At 42.0% G+C, this 23,501-nt stretch overlaps 1 protein-coding gene across 3 annotated transcripts in view; it reads right to left on the reverse strand.

The window, feature by feature from the left end:
- bi (T-box transcription factor bifid) overlaps positions 1–23,501 on the reverse strand; it is a 208,951-nt gene that overhangs the window by 161,483 nt on the left and 23,967 nt on the right. For all 3 annotated transcript variants that reach the window (XM_033473506.2, XM_033473505.2, XM_033473504.2), the window contains exon 2: positions 20,140–20,458. In XM_033473506.2, coding sequence (XP_033329397.1) covers positions 20,140–20,458 — 319 coding nt within the window. The remainder of the gene's footprint in view (positions 1–20,139; positions 20,459–23,501) is intronic.

Raw genomic sequence — 23,501 nt, forward strand, 5'->3', positions numbered from 1 at the left:
GTAGAAGATAAAAATGAGTAGAAAATAATAATGAGTAAGAAATGAGAATGAGTAAAGAAATAAGAACGAGTATAAAACAATAATAAATAAAAAATGAGGATGAGCACAAAACAATAATAAGTAAAAGATAAAAATGAGTAGAAAATAATAATGAGTAAAAGGTAATAATAATAAGTAAAAAATGAGAATGAGTAAAAATATAAGAATGAGTATAAAACAATAATAAATAAAAAATGAGGATGAGCACAAAACAATAATAAGTAAAAGATAAAAATGAGTAGAAAGTAATAATGAGTAAAAGATAATAATAATAAGTAAAAAATGAGAATCAGTAAAAAAATACGAATGAGTATAAAAAAATAATAAATATAAAATGAGGATGAGCACAAAACAATAATAAGTAGAAGATAAAAGTGAGTAGAAAATAATAATGAGTAAAAGATGATAATAATAATAAGTAAAAAATGAGAATGAGTAAAAAACTAAGAACGAGTATAAAACAATAATAAATAAAAAATGAGGATGAGCACGAAACAGTAATAAGTAAACGATAAAGATAAGTACAAAATAATAATGAGTAAAAGATAAGAACGAGTACAAAACAATAATATGTAGGAAAATAAGAACGAGTACAAAATAATAATAAGTAAAAGATAAAAATGAATACAAAATATAATTGTTATAACAAATGCATAATCGAAAATTATCACATCAGTCGTTACGACTGATTTACACCATAAACGATTACATCAGTTATTACAATTATAATCCGTAACATAAATCCTTACAGATCGCTTCTAATAACTAACGAACTTACGTAATGTTTCATCATTAATCGGATTACTTTTTGCCCAATTACTTTTTACCCGACAATTACAGCCGATAATTGCCAGTCATTATCACCGATCCGCAATAATTTATAATAACTAACGAGTTATTGTAACGGTCGTTATTATCGATAAGACATACGCTGGCCGCAATTAAAAACGGGTCTAATTGCGTTCGATCGGTGCGCGCGGTGCCCGGTCGGTTTCGCGAAAATGAATCGTCGAATGATTTTTCGATGCCGGAAAATGGCGAACGCCGAACGGAAGGGGCTCGCGTGCGTGCAGACCGATGAGACCGTGCATTATCTCTCGTAATCGCGAGTTGTGCGGTGCACGCGTGGCCTTGAAGCACTCCGCCGCGAGCATCGACCGAGATAAGGATACTTTCGTTCGTGCGCACGAAAAGTTCCGGCGAAATTGCGCGGGCGGAGACAGAGGGGAGACGACGAAAAAAGAAAGAAAAAAGAAAGAAAACGGGAGACGGTGTCCAGAGAGGGCCGCGGGAGACGTTTAAAATTTCCTCGCGACTCTTCCGCGGAACGATTCGCGCACGCAACGCCGTGCTACAATGTTGTAATATGCACCGGCGGAGTAATTAATCGACAGCTTCCGGCCGTCGTCGTAATCTTCGTCGTCGTCTTCGTCGTCGTTCTGTGTACGATGATCGACTGGATGCCGACACGGCGCGGCCGATTTCCGTAATTATCGAGGCGCTCTTCTTCTTGCCGGACCGACGCAACGAGTAATCGACACCGGGCTGGAATTCTCGCGCCATGTAAACGACGCTTTTTCTTTCCTCCAGCTTTGCTGAACCGTTTTGCTGGCTCGCGACTTGCTAATTCGTCTGTCATTATAAACCGGGCGGGGTATTCTCGTCTCGTTTTAACCCTTTGCCGTGGTCGACGCTCCGAGACGTTCGCGATTTAATATTATCTCATTCTTCTTAAAAAAAAACATGCACTTGCATCACTTTCAAAGTAAACGGTACATATGTGTATATTATATAATCTATAATGCGTAATATATAATGATAATAATCGATGCGAGCGAAGACTATTTTTATTCTGTTCAAAGAGAGAATCATAATTGGAGAGGACAAAAATTGTGTTTATCGATTGTACTTATTATTATTATTATTATTATTATTATTATTATTATCATTATATTATACATTATAAGTTGCATAATATAGATAACCTCAATGTTTTACTATCTATTTACACGTTGATGTAATATATACCGAAAATAATACACTTTTGGACAGAATAAAAATTGTCTTCGTCAATTGAATTGATTATTATTATTACTATCATTATTATTATTATATTATGCATTATATATTACATAATATAGATAACCTCAATGTTTTACTATGTATTTACACGTTGATGTAATATATACCGAAAATAATACACTTTTGGACAGAATAAAAATTGTCTTCATCAATTGGATTTATTACTATTATTAATATCATTATTATTATTATATTATGCATTATATATTACATAATATAGATAACCTCAATGTTTAACTATCTATTTACGCGTTGATGTAATATATACCGAAAATAATACAATTTTAGACACAATAAAAACTGTCTTCGTCAATTGAATTGATTATTATTATTACTATCATTATTATTATTGTATTATGCATTTTATATTACATAATATAGACAACCTCAATGTTTAACTATCAATTAACACGTTGATGCACCATATACCGAAAATAATACACCTTTGGACAGAATAAAAATTGTCCTCATCAATCACAAGACGTAGAAGCCGACTACAACATTATTTTCTTTCTTCAACAATATTTATAAGATCAGAATAATATCTCCAGATTCTCAATTTCTTTCAATCTCGACGCCGTTTCAAATTGCATCGACTCATTTGCGCCACACCTAAATGCACTCTAATCCACGGTCTAATAAAGAGAAATTAATATATCTCGATGATCAAAATTAAAAATTAGCATCGCGCGTCGCGATCGAAACAAATCGCGAGCGCATCGTTCAACGCAAAAAAAAAATGTATCGAATGAATCGGACAATTCGGAATAACTCGAACCGCGCGCGTACTCTCGCTGAAACGCGACGCTCCGACTCAGCCCGGCGGTTCTTCGAATGGCGGCGAAAGGGTAAAAGATTTCATCGTCGCGGCTCGTCTATTTATACGCTGTAAACTCGACTAAATCGCATCGCGCGCAATTTCCTGCCTCGCGGAGAGCTTCGTCAATAATCGGTAAGAAAAATCGGACGAAGCCTCCGTGAGCGTGCTTCGGGGATAGAGATAATTTTAATCGAAAGGAGATTGAAGACCGTGCACAACGCGCCGTGCCGATCCACCGTGCAACGCGCAAACCGCAAGAAACTTGTTGCGTCCGGGTGCCGGCGACGAGACGTTTAATTGCAGGCTGCCCGGGAGCAGACGATATAGTGCTTGTCGATAACCAGTAAATAATTGAACACGCGGACGGAGTGTCGCAACGGAGCGGCTCCAGGAAAACGCGGAGCGCGTTCCATCCGCCGCGGCGGCGGCGGCGGCGGCCGCGCGCAAGGAAAAAGGCTCGCGGAATGAATGCGTATCGAATGATATTTTAGCGGGGTGGAGGAGCGCCTGCGAGTCGGAGCCAATTAACCGCCAGATTCGTTTACCGTTCGCTAAATGTTCTCGCCTTGTTTCCGTCGAATTCCGTTGCTCCGTTTCGAACGATTGCCTCGCCGCGGCGGCGGCGCGGAATCGCTGTCTGCCATTGATTTCGTCAGCTTTTCAGGCGGTGACTCAGCCCGCTTTTCATGCACCTGTTTTCCAGGGTGTGCGCGCGCTCGCGATTCAAAATTCCGCTTTATTCGGCGTCGATCGGGCCAGCCTTCCAAGAAGAAATTTTCTCGGAGGAATCATCCACGATTTTAGCCATATTTTTCGTCGAAGTAATGATTGCCTTCATCAACTAGAACTTGTCCTGAAAATCCATCCTACTTTTCTCTTTCATTTGAAAAAACAGAAACGTAGCTGCGATTTTTTTTCACGAAGTTATAGCACTTTGAAGTAACCCTTGCAATTTTCGACGCGACGAACGTGGCCTCACATTTGAAGAGTTACAGTGACGAGAATATGCGTCAAATATGAAATTAAGAAAATGCATCTTAAAGCAGAAGTTTCAAGCTTTAAATTGAAAAAAGATTCATTATCCTATAATGATTTTTCGCAGAGTTGTCGTTAATCAAAGTTGTACCATTTTTATCCAAAATTGGTCTATGCTATAATTTTTAGAGCAGCGTACTTTGCAATCGTATTAACTTTTTGTGAATCATTCGTGGATGATTCCTCGGAGAAAATTTTTGGGAAAAATCAATCCTACTAGTCACCGTAATTGGCGCATATTTTTTAGTTCCGTCAACGTGTCCCGGTTACTGCGGCGCCTCGAAGCAATTGGCGCATAGTTATGTCAAGGTTATGTCATGTATGCGCTAATTACGGTGGCTAGTAGGATGGATTTTCAGGACAAATTCTAGTTGATGAAGGTAATCATTACTTTGACGAAAAATATGGCTAAAGTGAACAGTTTATTATTAATTAGGAAAATATGGATGAAATAAAATAAGCTTCCCAAAATTGCAAAGAAATTTGCACGTGTACAAACTTCGTACCTCTTTCAGATAGTGATTAAGAGTGAACAAAATTTAAATGAATACCCTGAGGGGTCGAAATTGACCCGGTCGTCGCCTTGCAACGTCGCCTAGCTGTCTAAATGCATATATGACATGTGCAACTGCCAGTGGCCGTGTATTTTGAACGAAAATAGCGATTACTTTCTCTAAAAATAACGCTAAAATTAACGGTTTATTATTAATTAGTAGAATAAAAATGACTCTGGAATGCCATCACATATATAAACTCTCGTTTTTCAACTTTTTCGTCCGAGCTTGCAACGAAAATTTAAAAAACACGGTTCGTAGACCCCGGTAAGTTATATGCACGCTGGATATTTCATCGGAATCGGTTACCGTCGGCACGGGTCGTGTAAATAAACAAATAAATAAATACACGCAATTCTGTTTTTACGCGGTTTATTTTCACACGGTCCCGATTCAACGCGGTCTAAAAAAATAAACTCAGTTCCCTTTTTTACACGATTTCGTTCGATTTGGCACGGTTAAAAAGTTATTTCATCGAAATTTTAGGCAATTATCTCCATTAATCATAATTTTCCAGATACGTTCGAAACAGTTGTATGTTTTCCAGTGTATATAAACGATGTCTATTTTAGCACGGTTTTTCGTTGGAACGTACACACCGTTCAGATAAGATAAATAAATAAGCAAATAAATAACTAAATACCTAGCTAAATAAGTGACTACATAAACGACAAAATAAACAGCTAAATAAATAATTGAATAAGCAACCAAAATAAATAATTAACCAAGTAAATTAAACAAATAACTAAATAAATAATTCAATACACTAAACTAAATAGACAACTGAATCAATAATTAAATACACAGCTAAACAGACAACGAAATGAACAACGAAACAAATAACTTGGTCGACGGTGAAGAATCGAAAACAACGAGCCATCGGCCACTACGTTCCTCGGCCTCCAGTGCGAGTCGTTTGAATAAATAAATAAATAAATATTCAGATAGGTCGGCGGGCCCCAATTATCGGCTATTAACAAACAGGCTCGAGCAATCAATCTCGCGTGTCGAAAGCGTTTCCTTAGTTTATCTAGAGTCTAAGCGAAAACACCGTTTCCTCGAGTGTCGATCCAAGGAAATACGTCGACGTCGACGTCGACGACGATGACGACGACGACGAGATCCCGGTGTCACGCGAAGCCACCCCCGATCGCGAGCAACAGGGCGTTCTCGGCGCCGAAAATCGGAAACGGAGAGGAGCGCGATGGAAATTGGGGCGGAGCCCGGAACCACAATGTCGCGCAAGTCTGCTGGAAAACGCGCAAGCGTTGCCTTATCGCGAGATATCATTCCCAATAACGGGAATAGCCCAGGGTGGGGACTGCTCCGAGGAGGCGAGCCTTCCGAGGGGTGGGCGACGCGGTTCAACGACCCCCGCGGACGGTGACACTGTCAAAATTTCGACGGCTAAGATCGCCGAAACGATTCGCTGGAGAACGCAACCCTTAACCCTTTTTTGTTGCGTGCCGTCGCGGCGAAGCCAACCGCTCGAACAATTAAATTGTAAGAAAAAATAGCGCCGGAAGCGAGTGCAATTAATTGTAGCGATCGAGTAAATAGGGTTATCGTAATTCGAGGTCGATCGATTCGCATTTATTGTGGACGATGTGCGATGCAACAGATTATAACTATAATTATGATTTATATGGACGGCTCGGAAGCGAATCGATGTAAGTTTATTTAAATTGTAATATTAATATAACATAATATTATAAATAATATAAAAATATAATATTAATATAATATTAATAAAAACAAGGATTTTGCAAATTATAATAACTTCTCTCTAATTGTTCCAAAAATCATTGACATTTTTCACTTATTTCTTTTGTGGTCATTGGAATTTAGATGAATGGAGGATTTTGCAAACTACAGTGAATTCTCTCCAATTGTCCCAAAAAATCATCGACATTTTTCTCTTATCCTCTTCTGGTCATTTAAATTTAGATGAATCGAGGATTTTGTAATTACAATTCTCTCCAATTGTCCCAAAAAATCATCGACATTTTTCTCTTATCCTCTTCTGGTCATTTAAATTTAGATGAATCGAGGATTTTGTAATTACAATTCTCTCCAATTGTCCCAAAAAATCGTCGACATTTTTCTCTTATCCTCTTCTGGTCATTTAAATTTAGATGAATCGAGGATTTTGCAATTACAATTCTCTCCAATTGTCCCAAAAAATCATCGACATGTTTCTCTTATCCTCCTCTGGTCATTGAAATTTATATGAATCGAGGATTTTGTAAATTACAGTGCATTCTTTCCAATTGTCCCAAAAAATCAACGACATTTTTCTCTTATCCTCTTCTGGTCATTAAAATTTAGATGAATCGAGGATTTTGCAAATTACAGTGAATTCTCCCCAATTGTCCCTAAAAAATCATCGACATTTTTCTCTTATTCCCCTTCTAGTCATTGAAATTTACATGAATGGAGGATTTTGCAAATTCCAGTGAATTCTCTCCAATTGTCCCTAAAAAATCATCGATATTTTTCTCTTATTTCTCGTTTGTTCAATGCTTCTCTATAAAATCATAAACACAATAAATATCGTATAATTCTAAAAGAAACACATTCGCAAGCCAATGTTACGCTAGCACCTCGATTATCCGGATTAAACGGAGTGACGCGAAACGTGCGGATAATGGAACTGTTGCTAAATTACTCCGATTAAAGATTTAATCTTCATTAATTCGTTATTAACTTGTTCGTCGTATATTGAACCGTTCCGCGCGCGCGTCGCCTTAGATTAAGCGGATTACAAGGAAAAAGCATTTCCATGGTACATACATAGATAATTCGAATGTTATAGGACCGGATAATCGACATCCTGCCGCGAAAACTACGTTTAAAAAATGCCTTCACAAACATTGTTCAACGGATTCACTGATTTTCGCCGTTCAACGTGCTCGTGCCTCGTGCCTGTTACTGCAAATATCGTTATTTCCTCGTACGTGTAAGTAAATTAGATTAAATTATTCAATGAAAAAGGCGTCGACAAAAAAAAAGAAACAAAGTCTGGACAACAATCTTCATAAAGTTGTTCACATGATTCACTAATTCTCCGCGATTCGACGTAGTCGTGCTTTGTTTCTGTTATTGTTAAGACATTTCCCTTTGTAATTACAAATCATAATTATTATTTATTTTATTACTTAAGTTATTAGTAATTACTATATGTATATAATTATTGTAATTATTATTTATTCTATTGTTCAAATTATTACTGATTATTATACTATATATTGTATTATGTTATTGTATATATAATTATTATAAATATTATTTATTTTATCGTTTAAGTTATTATTAATCATTACATACATATATAACTATTATAATTAGTATTTACTAGCATTTAATTATTATAATTAGTATTTATTAGTATTTAATCATTATATATATATTATATATATAACAATAATTATTATTATTATTTACTTTATTATTTGAATTACTATCAATCATCACACATATAATCATTATAACAATCGATAACAATAAATTAGGCGAAACTATCGCCCGAGAATAAAAGCGACGTCGCCGGCAGGGGTAGTTCGCGCGCGCGACAACGATCGGCCCTCGAGAAGACCGCGCGCCGCCCAATAAGTCCTCCTTAAAATCGCGCACGGTTCTCCAAATCCACGCCGGCGGAACGCACCCCTCGCCGGGAGACAGCAAAGCAGCGGCGCACTCGAAAAAAAAAAACTGCACGCTGCAGCTCCGCGCGTCGAGGCCGGAGCCTCGGGACCGATATAAAAAAAAAAAGAAAAAGAAAGAAAAAGGTCGTGTGTACCGCATGGTGTACGCGCTAGCGTCGACTTCAGAGAAGAATTCAGGAAGCCATGAAAAAGTAGCCAACACTTACCGCGCGGCGGCTCGGCGTTCATCTTGCACGCCGGTTCACGGTGTGCGCTATATAGTACACCTCCCTGTGTCCGGGGGTCGACACCACGTGGGAATTGCAGCGAGGAGACGACGGTGTAACCAGCAGCGAGCGAGGTAGGGTTGACAGCGAGAAAGAGAGAGAAAGAGAGAGAGAAAAAGAGAGAGAGAGAGAGAGAAATAGGGGTGGTTGGGCGACGATGACACACGCGCGGGTGGGTGCGCGTGCACTCGCAGAAAAATAAAAAGAGGAGAAAGGCTGGAAGAAAAAGGAGAGAACTCGGTGAAAAACGAAAGGATGCTTTGCTGCCGCGTTGGGTGCCGGGGGTGAGGTGACGGGGGGTGAGTGAGACAGAGGTAGATATAGAGACAGGGCGATGGGAGAGAGCCAGAGAGCCAGAGAGCTAGAGAATTCGAGAGAGAGAGAGAGAGAGTTAGAGAGACAGGAAGAATTAAAGATAGAGAGAGAGAGAGAGAGAGAGAGAGAGAGAGAAAGGGTGCTAGAGAGATAGCGAATCGGAGAGAGAGTTAGAGAGACAGCGAATCGGAGAGAGAGTTGGAGAGACAGCGAATCGGAGAGAGAGTTAGAGAGACAGCGAATCGGAGAGAGAGTTAAAAAAAGAGAGAGAGTTAGAGCGAGAGGGAGGGGGAGAGACAGGAAGTTAGAGAGACAGAGATCCAAAGAGCAAAAGAAAGAGATAAAATATCGGAGAGAGAGCCGCGCAGAGAGATAGCGAGCCGGAGAGAGAGACAGGCCGAGAGAGAGAGAGAGAGAGAGAGCGGTTCCGCGGGGGTGTGTGCGCCAGAGGGGGTCGCTTTGAAAGGCTCCCTCCGTTCGCGGCGAAGGAAACGTCGATACACGGCTCGGCTCGCCGTACGATACTCTGACACTTCCACCACAATCGCAGAGCGCATTTTCAGGCGCGCTCAGGCCACTACGGCTAATTACCAGACCCCGGCGCTCTCTGCTCTCGCTGACACACGCGCGCGACCGGGACACAGCCGGGAGAGAGCGACCCTGAACAGAAAGCAGAAAGCGTTCCCTTCGCGGCCGACAGAGAGAGACTGAGTGCGGCGCACATGCGCCACCCAACGACCCTGACGAAGACGCAACGAGAAAGCCAGACCCTTCTCTCACCTCTCTCTTTCGCTCTCTCGCTCTCTTTCTCTGTCGGCTTTCCTGGTGGGGCGCCCAGGTGAGAGCGAGAGACCGCGACAGAGCGACGGGGACCGATCGCGGTTAAGGGCTGCCGGCGACGGCGGAGGGCGACAGGGGGCGCCCAGCGATTGCGGACCAAGCTACAGGTACGGTGGGGCGAAGAGGGTTGTATCGGGGTACACGGTGCACGCTGTGTGTGCCCAGACCCTTCAGCGGGGCTGAAGTGCTCGCCGAGAGGGCGGGGGAACAAGCCGAACAAGCGCGATTTTTCGACCGATGATGCGTGACCTTGTTGCACCCGAACACTGATTCTTTTTCATTTTGTTCACCCTAGAACGCCGAGCCCTCCAGCCCGCCCTTCCTCTCGCCGGTGGAAATTTTCGAGACGCGGAAAGCAATTTTTTGCTGTTGTTATTATCGTTATTATTATTATTATTGTTGACTTGTCGTCGGCGAGCCCTTATTTTCTATTCAAAATTCAAATTAAGATTCTTGTTATTGTTATTACGCACTCGTGCTCGCGTACTCGATATTACTACACTTTCAGTAACAAAGTGTCCGCCACGTTGTTCTCAACGAATCACAATTGACTTAGTTGAATTAAAGTTATTATTATTATCATTGAAACAACAAAAATTGTAAGGCACGAACATTTTGGAGAAAAGCTGGACAACTTCGACTGACGATAACTCCGCGAGAAATCGCCGTACGATGGTGAAACTTTTTTCAAATTAAAGCTGGAAATCTCTTCTTTAAAACTGTGTTTCTCGATTTCAAGTTCGGCGCACCCTCGCCGCTCGAACCCTTTAAACCTGAGACCATGTTTGCCATATCGAAGATCGCCGAGTTTGAAAAAATGCACGGAGTCTGTGAAATTTTTTTCGGAACGATGTTCGCAACCGGAACGAAGCTCGCTCTTTTCCCCTCAATTGAAAAAAAACGGAACGTGGCTGCGATTTTTTGTCGCGAAGTTACGCCGCTTCAAAGTGACCCTTGCAAATTTTGTCATGTCAAACGTCGTCGTCGGCGTTTCTAAAAATGTTCGAACTGTATCCGTACTATGTATTCATTATGTACGCTACACTATTATTTACTATACCGAATATTGATTGTATATTATACGTATTTCCGTTCTCTGTTTCCTTTATTTTTCGATTTTTATCGCACTCGCGTGCTGGCTACGCAAAGTCTCTTTGCACATATCTTCCTCTGCAATAAAGGATTCTTTTAACCGTATTATCGTATTATTATTATTATTATTATTATTATTATTCAATTATTATTATTATTATTATTATAACCAGGGGACCGTATCAGTCACAATCGAAACGAAAAGGTGTCACGGGACAACAACGTTCGATCGCTCGCAACAGTTAGAAACGCGAGAAATTCACTTCCACCGCGGATAACAGTTATCGACGAGGGAAATTCGTTTCGTTCACTCGCAACACGGTTATCGACGAGAGAGATCTGTTTGGATCGCTCGAATAATCTAATCGGCGCGAAGCGAAGAGAGAGAGAGAGAGAGAGAGAGAGAGAGAGACTTGGACGGGTTTCGCGTAATAATTCCATCGGAAACGAGACCGTGCGGGGATGGATCGCGTGTGCGCTCGGTTGTTCGCCGACGCGAGTCCCGGCAGGCCGTGTTCGATGCCGCGAGCTATCAGAGGTGACGACTTCAGCCTTGACTCTGACGCGGGAATTACCATTCTTTAATCGGCCTGTTCGATCACCCCGTGTCACCACGCACCTGCGAACACCTTCCCAGATTACTCCGCGCGCGGCGACGCTCGCTCGATATCTGCCCTGCGATCCGTGCTCGTCGGAATATACAATCTCGCGCTAATCTCGTATGCGTTTCCCGAACGCTGGCTCTCTGTCAGCGGATTTCAGAATTGACAGCCGCGATAACGGAGTATGTTCGATGTAAATCGTGCCTTTTATTATGTAATGTATGTATAGCGGCCGAGTAGAAACCGATCGGAGAATTTTAAACGCGCGTCGCGTCTATTGTCTCGCTACTTGGCTGATTCGTTAAATACAGAAATAGGTGCGTTTATTTAATGGTGGATGGATAAACGATGGAAATCGAATGTAGATGCGTGCGTATAATCGTAGAGATCAAACTGAGAAGCAAATGATATGATAAGAAGAACGCAGAGCGACGAGAATGCCGATTAACCCTCGGCGAAGTTATATATATTTTTTAAAGTTAGTCGGAATGGAGATTAAGACGGGATTAAGAGCCTCGAAATTAATATTCTTAATATTCTTAATATTTGTAATAAATGACAGATGTATTGATTCATATTTCTTTTCGATTTTTCAATCATTCAGTTTTACGGAATTTGTGCAGAATTGTGTAACGTTTTAAGATTAGTTGGAAGGAAGGTTAAGACAGGATTAAGAGCCTCGAAATTAATATTCTTAATATTCTTAATATTTTTAATAAATGACAGATGTATTGATTCATATTTCTTTCCGATTTTTCAATCATTCAGTTTTACAGAATTTGTGCAGAATTGTGTAATTTTTTAAGATTAGTCGGAATGAAGGTTAAGACAGGATTAAGAGCCTCGAAATTAATATTTTTAATATTCTTAATATTCTTAATATTTCCAATAAATGACAGTTGTATTGATTCATATTTCTTTGCGATTTTACAAACACCCAGTTTTACAGAATTTGTGCAGAATTGTGTAATTTTTTAAGATTAGTCGGAATGAAGGTTAAGACAGGATTAAGAGCCTCGAAATTAATATTTTTAATATTCTTAATATTCTTAATATTTCCAATAAATAACAGTTGTATTGATTCATATTTCTTTGCGATTTTACAAACACCCAGTTTTACAGAATTTGTGCAGAATTGTGTAATTTTTTAAGATTAGTCGGAATGAAGGTTAAGACAGGATTAAGAGCCTCGAAATTAATATTTTTAATATTCTTAATATTCTTAATATTTCCAATAAATAACAGTTGTATTGATTCACATTTCTTTTCGATCTTCCTGCCGGTTTTACAGAATTCGCAGAATTTGTGTAACTTTGCCACGCGAGGTGGATGGATCGATTATACAACATTTTTAAAGACTATATTTAACAACAAAATAACAAGTGATCGTATTATTCTTTTATTTGCGCCCTTTTCTCACGTCTTTTCTCCCTCGATTCTCCGCCTCGTTCTCCCACACTCGTTCCATCCATACGATACACATACTACTTAGATCATACCACACACACACACACACACATAAACGCACTCATCAGACACCACCCGTTTTCACACCGCGCACCATAAGCTGTACATGTAAACATGCCAACTCTCATAATCTCGCGTCACGCTACAGTAATTTCCCCCTAATTCGCGCTCAGATTGCGCACAAAAATGGACAATTTGGGAAGAGCAGGCACGATTATTCGAGCCTCGCAGCTCGTTTTCATAGTTACCAATTGTCTACGACTGTAAAAATAATAACTAATAAATAATCGTATCTCCTCTTCCCAAATTGTCCATCTTTGTGCGCGATCTGACCGCGAATTACGGAGAAATTACTGTACCTCCGAATCAATCCTCGCCAATACCCTGGCGCAATTAAAAAATAGAAAAAAAGTTATTAAATCGAAGTTATTAATTTCAACCTAAAGTTTACAATCATTTAAACCGAAATAGCGCCAATCCTTAATACTTTCATGAAGCACGCGATACGTTCTCGCTATTTAAATGCCTCTATTGTATCAAGAAGTAGCAATTTTTAGAAGAAAAAACCTTGAAAAAGTGTCCCAAAAAATGGGACATTGGCGTACAATAGATAAATACTGCGTTTCCTATGAAAACATAAAAAAGAGCACGCGAAACCGCATCGACCAGGTTCCATATCAATCGCGCGAAACGCGCAGCTTCTCGATGCGAAAGGATTTCGCCTAAGACGAGACGCGAGCGTTTAAGAACGCCGAGCGAACAGCGGCCGCGCGAAAGGACGAGGCGGAATCGACGCCGTCGAAATCGTGGCATCTGATCGAACAACGCGGGCAGTACGCCGTTGGGGTTGATGCGGATGCTCCGGAGGGGTTGAACCGTAAAGCGGGAAGCCAAGCAGGAAGACAAGAGAAGGTTTCCTCCGGCATGGATTTCGTAATCGGAAGTTGACGAGGTTGCGCGTCGCGCGTTTCCCCTTGCAAACTGCAATTGCCAGACTCAAAGCGGACGAGGAAATTATCGTTATTCGCCGGCCGATAGCGGCGACGAAAAGTGTTAACGATAAGTAGCACTTTAGACGTCAAATGTGAACTTGCATATTTCATCGCGCGATACGCGTGACGCCGCGTTGCGTAACCCGCCTCTCTATCCTCGCGCACCTTGCGCGAGCCGCACGCGATTATCTTTATCTCCGTTCCGAAAGTTTGTCGGAAAATTTTCCGGGCCGCGCACAGCGAAACTGTTCGCGTCGAAAACGGCGGAACGCGTCGGCGACGAACGCGAGAAATCTCTCTCTGGGATCGCGCGAAATGATTTCGTCGGTCGGGCCGGGTCGGGCCGGGTCGAGGCGGCGGCTTTACGGTTTGCCCGGCCCGGCGGGAGTTGATTCGATTTAAAAATCCGAGAAATCGGGCCCCATGAACGGGGGCGTTAAACGACCGCGAACAAACTAGCGCGGTCCCCGTTCGCTAACCGCGTCAAATCCTCCGAAATACTTCGCTTTATTTACGGCGCGCGCGCGCTCGCGGCTCTCCCTCCGGGCCGCGCGCGTGTGTGCTCACTCACTGTCTAATTGACTCATTTAAGCGTTCCGTTGTTCCGCCGCTGATAAACTGCTTTGAAATTTAATGCGCGCCACCGAGACCGGCCAATTAGCGATCCTTTATAGTCTGAATACGGAGGCGAGCGAAACGTAGATTCTCTCGCCGGCCAAGCGGGACAGACGATCTCCTCTCTCCATCGGCTGCGAATCGCGCGTGTCGTTAAAAGCCGCGCCTCGATTTCGCGGAAAGAGAGAGAGATTTCGTCAACCGCGAACGTCAGCCGCGCGCTCGATTCTTCGTAGCCTTCGCGATTCAGCGAAGTTCCTCCCCGAAACCGTCCACAATGCTGCTAAACTCAGTGATTATTGGTTTTTGAATCCGTAGCAGACTCGATGCTTCTTTGCTCGGCGGTCTGCAGTGTATGCATTTCGAATTATGACATCGAATATTGTGCACACGTTGTTTGGGAGAAAGTGAAAGATTATCTTCGCGGCGTGGCACATGGAAGCCAATTGACCGAAGGGAACCGATTGTTACATTGTACGGCTCTGGCTCCGGATAAACAACGTTGCTCCCGTTTCGAACTCTTTTGTTTCTATGCGACAAGCGGTTCGCGTTTAATGCAATTTGCTCTCGTTTAATGGGATTGCTACGCGACTTGACGCTTCGCTCGAAAATTCCCTTGGAATTGGATGGATCGATATTGCCAGCTGCAATGTTGTTGTAATATACATTATGTTGTTGTGATAAATGTAAATGTTGGAAGAAGAAAGATGAAAGACGAAGTAGATAAAGTAGATAAAGTAGATAAAGTAGATAAAACAAGGTCGCGTGTTCGTGGATCTACGGAAAGGTCGGTAGATGTGGCAACACCGCACGAGGAAATCCACTGCACTACTGCGCTCTTTTGTAAACGCTGCTGTTCTTTGTGATTAGACTGCGATTTTTATGAATTTGTGACAAAATAGAATAGCTGAACTATAAATAGAAATATATTTTTATGCAATAAACGGTTTGCACTTTGTTCAAAGCTCGCGTGAAATAGACAAAGTTAATATTTTTAATTCTAAGATAAATGTTAAAAGGAGGACAAGGTAGACGCGATGGACAAGTAAGGCAAGATAGACAAAGTAGAGAAGGTTAAACGTCCGTGGATCTATGGAAAAATCGATAGATGTGGCAACACCGCACGAGGAAATCCCCTGCACTACTGCGCTCCTTTGTAAACGCTGCTGTTCTTTGTGATTAGACTGCGATTTTTATGAATTTGTGACAAAATGGAGTAGCTGAACTATAAATAGAAATATATTTTTATGCAATAAACGGTTTGCATTTTGTTCAAAGCTCGCGTGAAATAGACAAAATTGATATTTTTAATTCTAAGATAAATGTTAAAAGGAGGACAAGGTAGACGCGATGGACAAGTAAGGCAAGATAGACAAAGTAGAGAAGGTTAAACGTCCGTGGATCTATGGAAAAATCGATAGATGTGGCAACACCGCACATATTGCAATTCGCTATAATTTCTCTGCTATTTTTACACGTTTAAGACAAAATTGAGCAGCCGAACTGTAAAATTTGTGAAGACACGAGAAAAGCCTGCCGATATCGTTGCACTATTTTCAAGGTTAAATTCATTTCCATTTCAATATTCTGTTTCTTTCAATTTGCATCCGTTTCTTTTCATTCCTTACAACGATCATCAGACTACAGTAATGTCTCCCTAACTGACGCTCAGATCGTGCTTAAAAATGGACAATTTTGGAAGAGCATATACGATTAGATTAGATCGAGCCCCATCGAGCTCGTTTTTATAGTCGTTGACTATAATTCGTAACTATAAAAACGAGACCCAAGACTCGAATAATCGTATCTCCTCTTCCCAAATTGTCTCCATTTTAATCCGATCGTCAATTAGAGAGACATTACTGTACTTCTAATATAAAGTAGCGAACATACTGCGAACGAATCGCGAGAATTGTTCTAGAGCTTCCGACCAATCGCTACAACCCCCACTGTTGCCACTTAGAGAAGAGCAACGTGTAACATTGTAGCTGGCCACTGGTTAAAGCAAGCGAACGAACGAACTGGTCCGCGATGCGTTAAGAGTTCTCGGGTCTGCTTCCCTGCGTCCACAAACCTCAGCGATCCAGCGAGAGACGCAACACGGATCTTTCGGATCGTTTCGATCACTGCGAAGAGAGCGAACAAGCGAGCGAGCGAGAGAGAGAGGGAAAGAGAGAAAGAAAGAGAGAGAGAGAGAAAGAAAGAGAGAGAGAGAGAGAAAGAGAGAGAGATCAGACGAGAGAGAGAGAGAGAGAGAGAGATCAGACGAGAGAGAGAGAGAGAGAGATCAGACAAGAGAGAGAGAGAGAGAGAGATCAGACGAGAGAGAGAGAGAGAGAGATCAGACAAGAGAGAGAGAGAGAGAGAGATCAGACGAGAGAGAGAGAGAGAGAGATCAGACAAGAGAGAGAGAGAGAGAGATCAGACGAGAGAGAGAGAGAGAGAGATCAGACGAGAGAGAGAGAGAGAGAGAGAGAGAGAGAGATCAGACGAGCGAGGATCGTCGCTTCGTTCAGAATCCCGAAGACTGGCACGCACGGCGCGGCGTGGCGCGGCGCGGCGGAATTGGTGAATGGGCAGCAATTTGTGGATCCGGTGGGGCAATTTCGGGGCCCGCTGGCCCACGAGAGTACGAAACCCCTGTCCCCGGGCCCCACACCCACCGGGGCCGTGTTCGCGATGGGCCCGGGTAATATCTCGTTTAGACAGATTACAGGTTCGTGAACAGGCTGCCAATGTATAAAACAAACATCGTTAAGCAAGCCCTATACTTAGCCCTCCTCCTCGGGCCTGGTCCGGGCCGGGTATTATGTGAGCTCCGGAGGATTCCAGGCCGAGTCCTGGACCCTCCGGGTTCGATGCGTGCCGCTCCTGGCCACTGGTAGGTCAGGAACCCACCACCGGAAGGGGGGGCACACCTCGCGCAAGGCCCACCGTTCTGTATTGAGACGTAGAGACCACCGGACGCAGATTGGGCCAGCCACAATTTCCGCGCGTGTAATTATCCGTGATCGTCGTCTGCACCCCTCTCTGGGACAGCCTTAACTCGACTGCTTATTATTTATCGATGGAGATTGATTTAGAGCGGGCCACGGCCCCCTGCTCATTTTCGACGGTTGCCACCCGATGTTTTTGCAACGGCGCGGACCCCGCTCTCTCTCTCTCTCTCTCTCTCTCTCTTTTCTTCCTCTGCGCGGGACTCTACCATCTTCCTGGCTTTAATCTCGAACTCCTGCGATCGTCACACCGCTGCCATCTTCTTCGACTCGTCGAACCGTTTAGAGCAGAGATTGAAGATGCTCCGAAAATAGCGGCGCTGCGGCCGGTTACCGCGGAGTGACCGAATACTGTGCCTTTGGTCCTTTTTTCGGGCACTATTAACCGAGTGCGATATGCGTCAGACTCGAGGCCAACATTTCGGGCGCGATCTACTGAGTATGTGTCCCTAAGTTATCCGGTGGATGTACAAACATTATCTTCTGTAGTGTTTTTTTTAATTATACATATAGATAACGTTGTTTTGCAACTCTTGCCTGGAGGTATATATACACATACATATAAGTACTATGCATATGTATATATGTATAAATGTACTATGTACACATATATGTATAAATGTGCTATGTATATATCTACATATATGAACTACGTGTATATGTACATATGCATGTATGTACTATGTATACAAGTATACATACATCTGAACTACGCATATACGTATATACGTATATATGTACTATATATATATGTATTTACTACGAATATATGTACATATGTACTGCGTGTACACACACGTTCCTTGATTTCGTGAATTATCCGAGCGTCAATTAGACAGAACGAACGCGCGCACGCAACGTATTTCCGAATTAAATCACTCTCTCCATTACACAGAGCTACCGCCTAACGTGCATTCTGCTCGTTCAATTAGTAAATAACAATGAAATAATAATACCGTGCTCTACACGCTCGTCGGCGAATCACCTGTCCGCTCGATCGAACCCACCACGTCATATTGTCGCTAATGGCCGGACGCCGGCCGTTTCGTAGGAATCGCTCCGGAAAAGTCCGGTGAATTATTAATCCGAGAACGAGAGAGCGTCACAAAAAGCGGAAAGGTGCCCGCTGCGCTAAATCTGCGTCGGGTATAGACTTTCCCGGCGCGGCGCGGCTAGGCTCTAGCCACGATCCCGTGGTACGTACGGCCGCGCGTAACTTTTTACACTCAGCTGGACGTGTCGCATATGAAATATGTAAACATTCATGCTCACCCTTTCGCTCGGCACGTAATCAATCGCGGCGTGCCCCGCCGCTACAGTGTCACGGCGACGACAGCGCCGTTTTCCCCGTCGAACCGTGCCCCGACCGTTCGTTTCGTTACCCTCTCGAACGAACTACCACCCCCGCGAACTTCTTTCCGTCTTCTTTCGCGTCTCGCTTTCTCTCTTTCTCTCTCTCTTTCGCGCGCGCGCCCTTCGCTCTACACACGAGATAGAGAAACGCGCGATCCGAGAACGTTTTTTGCAACTTTCAGCACCGGAGAGGCCGCCTCGGCGACCATAGAACCGTTGAATTTTTTAGGGGTCGCGCGGAGACACCGTGCCCCGATCCGTACTCTGAACTCCGCTGAACTCGAAGATCCGTTCGGAATCGTCGCGACGGCGCGGATTGGTGCGCACGGTGCTGCCATGTCTGTAGCTTCTTTGTAGGGAGGCTCGTGATAATCCGCGGGGATCTGGCTGCGATTTCCGTCGAACCGAAATCGACGGCTCGCGAGCATGCTCGGAACCGGGGACCGACGCGGCGCGGCGCGCCGCGATTTCCTGCGGTTTCGCGGGCCCCGCTCGACTTCTCGTGTTTCGCCGTAGCCCGTCATTTTTCTCACGGCTCTTGCCTTACGCCGTCGCCTCCTATCGCGGGACAACGCTTCTCCTCTCGCGATTGATGCCTAGCCGCGGACCCCGAAAACGCTCGAGCCGAACGCACGCGACCTTTCGCCGGCCCTTCGGAGACCTCGCGCGAGCAACTCGGTGAGAACGTAACGCGATATTGATTTATATAGTTATATTTGTGTTTATGTTTGTCGAGAAAAATTCGTCGAGAAAAATTTGTCGACAAAAATTGGTTAAGAAGAACTCGTTAAGAAGAATTCGTCAAGAAAAATTCGTCAAGAGAAATTGGTTAAGAAGAATTCGTCAAGAAAAATTGGTTAAGAAGAACTCGTCAAGAAGAATTCATCAAGAAAAATTGATTAAGAAGAACTCGTCAAGAAGAATTCATCAAGAAAAATTGATTAAGAAGAACTCGTCAAGAAGAATTCATCAAGAAAAATTGATTAAGAAGAACTCGTCAAGAAGAATTCATCAAGAAAAATTGATTAAGAAGAACTCGTCAAGAAGAATTCATCAAGAAGAATTCGTCATGAAAAATTCATCAAGAAGAATTCGTCAAGAAAAATTCGTCAAGAACAATTCGTCAAAAAAAAATTCGTCAAGAAAAGTTGGTTAAGAAAAATTCGCCAAGAAAAGTTGATTAAGAAGAATTCGTCAAGAAAAATTCGTCAAGATCAATTCGTCAAGTCAAATTCGTCAAGAACAATTCGTCAAGCCAAATTCCTCAAATCTTCTTATAATTCTGCATTCATCCTACCCTAATTTTTCCCCTAAATGCATAAAACCCGCGGTCTAGCAAGTTCTCCGAAGTAAATTCGGACGCGACGAACGCAGAATCGAGAACACAATTTGACTGTGGGACTTACCGGCCGCTTTTCGTGATCACCATCTCCGTGCCGAGTTTGTGGAACTTCTCCCATAGTTCCTTGCCTTCGAGGGTAACTTTCGGATCGTCGACAACACCGTCGTCTTCCGGTGGTGGCATCAGGGCAGGGTGAGGCCCGGCGAGGGGATGATGGGGCGCCAGTGGGTGCGGCGACGCATGTAGCATCCCCGGAGGTAGATGGGGCCTGAGGGGCCTCATCGTAGGCCCGCCGGGTCCACCCTGATGGTGGTGGTGCAATGCTGCCGCTGCGGCCGCCAGCACAGCTGCTTCTTCGGGCGTGTGCGGGCCAAGGCCTAGACCTGAAACAGTCGTCGATATTTAGATTATTCTTATTAAAATCGTTAAAGCTACATTATTTATTTTTACTAATGGAATCGATTTGTTCGTTGCAGAAATCGAAATGCAACGTCTCTTATTTGTACATATAATTTTAATATATACATTAAAATAAATAAATAGTAATAATTTCATAAGTGAAATGAATACAATTTTTATACATAAAATAATATATATATTAAAATTATGATATAATATTAAAAATTATAATTAAAATTTTAGATTAAAATCATAATATAATATTATAAGATTGTTATTATATATTTGTACATAAAAAATACAATTTCACAACAGTATAACAATTCCTATTTGAATTCAACTTTTATTGCAATAAAATATTATATATAAAATATACTGTAATAAAATATTTATATTCCAGTGTGTGTGTGTACAATATTTTGATATGCTAATTTAATATGCTAATCGTCATATTGTCGTATCGATTGAACAAATACTATTACTATTATTATCATCGTTATTACTATGAAAATCTCGACGCACCTAATTATCGATAGTTGTCGCGTTGACCAGTTCCGGCAGAACGAGCAATTTCCCGAATAAAATCGCGAAGGTTCCGCGGGAGTGTGTTATCGCGGCGAGGTGTTGAACGATTTAATATGATTAAACGATAAACTCTGTTGAGCCCGGCGCATCGCGGCGGTTCTCGAATTGGTAATATTCGATTACAATTGCCGCGCTCCTTAATTAAAATATTATTAATCATTCGTTTCAGCGGATTTATACCGGCATCGCTCGAAAACAATCCCGGGCATTGTATCAATTTTCACCGGTGCGCCCGATATATTACCGGCTCGTCGCGAACCGCACGACAATCATCGTTGAAAGACGGTTGATTAATCTCATTTGCAAATGAACCGCGGCGCAACGCGAGCCAACAATTTTCCGTCCACGCTCCGTACAGGCCAGTTTTTCGCGGGGAACGCGGATCTTGGGCGTTCCAAGCGTGATCAATCGAATCGATCGATCCCGAGAGAACAATTGGTTAGCATAGATTGCTTCGTTGACCCTCGGGGGACGTCAGACGCTATTTTTATGGTGCTGCGTCTATGCGATCCGGGAATTCGATCGCGACTTTCCGCGATCGCTGGGTAGAGTTCGGCGAAATTTTGATCGGGTGACGGATTGCGACCGAAGAATAACATTTTGTTCGTTTAAGAATTCGTACCAATAACATTTCATACGAATAATTCTTTAATAGAATAATTCTTTAGTCGAATCATTCTTTAGTCGAATAATTCTTTATTCGAATAATTCTTTATTCGAATAGTTCTTTATTCGAATAATTCTTTAATCGAATATTTCTGTATTCGAATAATTCTGTATTCGAATAGTTCTTTATTCGAATAATTCTGTATTCGAATAATTCTTTATTCGAATAGTTCTTTATTCGAATAATTCTTTAATCGAATATTTCTGTATTCGAATAATTCTTTATTCGAATAATTCTGTATTCGAATGATTCTTTACTCGAATAATTCTTTATTCGAACGATTCTTTACTCGAACAATCTACTTGAATAAGGTTTCATTCGAATAATTTACCAGGATCGAATAAAGAATTTTGTTCGAATGATTTATTCAAACAGAGATTCCTAAATGATTCGAACAATAATGCGAATAATTATTGAGCGTTTTGTTCTTACGTAAAGAATTACACGAACAAAGAACTACACGAAAAAAATGGATAAAATAATTCCTCACCAGACTGCTGGTTTTTAAGTAAAATAACAAATGTTCGAATCAATTTTAAGAAACGAAAATTAAATAAAAATACGCCTCTTCTCTCGACGATTTCATTCGATAACGAACAATCGTTGTTCGAGTAAAAAGAAAACATTCGACTACAAATAATTTCCTCGAATAATTATTCTATATAAATATTTATGCGAAATAATTCGAGCAATGGCCGACTCTAAGTCGATTACCTCAGAAACATTCGAGTCATTTGAAACGTTCGAATTTCGAAACAATAAATTTCGGAATCGGAAACGGCAGCTTATCGAGACGATTTTACGTCGACAAACGGTCGCGTTTATTATTCCTAAATAACGCCCGGCCGTAGCGACGGCGCGGCGCGTTCATTTTATTTACAATTTGATTCGCTGATCGATTCGGCCGAGTACAATTAGCAGGCTGGCCGTTAATGGGTCGGTTAACGAAACAGGTCACGTGACGGCGGCGCGTTGGTCGCACGTCGAAACGGCAAGCGTATTTATTATTTCCGAATACGAGTGCCGCGGGCCGTCCGCATAAAATCCTCGTAAATTCTTCGGCGCCCCTTTCAACTAAATTACAGAATCAATAAACGGCCCGATCATTAAGATAACGACCGAATAGAGTCAAGTTTTCCGAGTCGCGGGGACCGGGCCCGCGGGAAACGATCTTATCGATCCGAAAATCTGCAACGGTTCCCGATCAGCGGTTGCGAATCTATTCATTTTTTTCAACCGCCGATAATTCGATGAAATTTTCAGCCGATACCGGTTTAGTAAATATTAGCGATAAAACGTTATAGAACGTAACAATTTTAGGTTATTTCAGCGTAACAATGTTAGCTTAGCTTCTTGCGGGAGAAACGTCGAAAAAAACTTGGTTTCCATTATTTTTCAACTTCCGCTCTTCGGATTGAAAAGTCTGAACAAATTCGTGAACGATAATTATAAAAATATAAAAAAAATATAAAAATACAAATAAAAATCCGGCAAAAATACAAATATCGTAACTATAGAACTTCCATATGAAATCTGTACATTCTCGATTTTTTTGGCGATTTTTCATTTCTCGCGAGCAGAATTTTCAATTTAAAAATCCGAAAAAATTGCAGAGTGTGAATTTGGATCTTTCTACGCGTCTCAGATTTTTCTCAGAATTTCTAAGCATCAAAGGATAGGCGAGAAACCGATTTTCCGATTTTCACCCCGTAACTACCCCCGCGATCGAGGTATCCTCTGAAAGAATTACCGTAAAAAATTGCGGTAAAAATACG

Source organism: Megalopta genalis, chromosome 3, assembly GCF_051020955.1.
Source record: "Megalopta genalis isolate 19385.01 chromosome 3, iyMegGena1_principal, whole genome shotgun sequence".
Taxonomy (NCBI): Eukaryota; Metazoa; Arthropoda; class Insecta; order Hymenoptera; family Halictidae; genus Megalopta; species Megalopta genalis.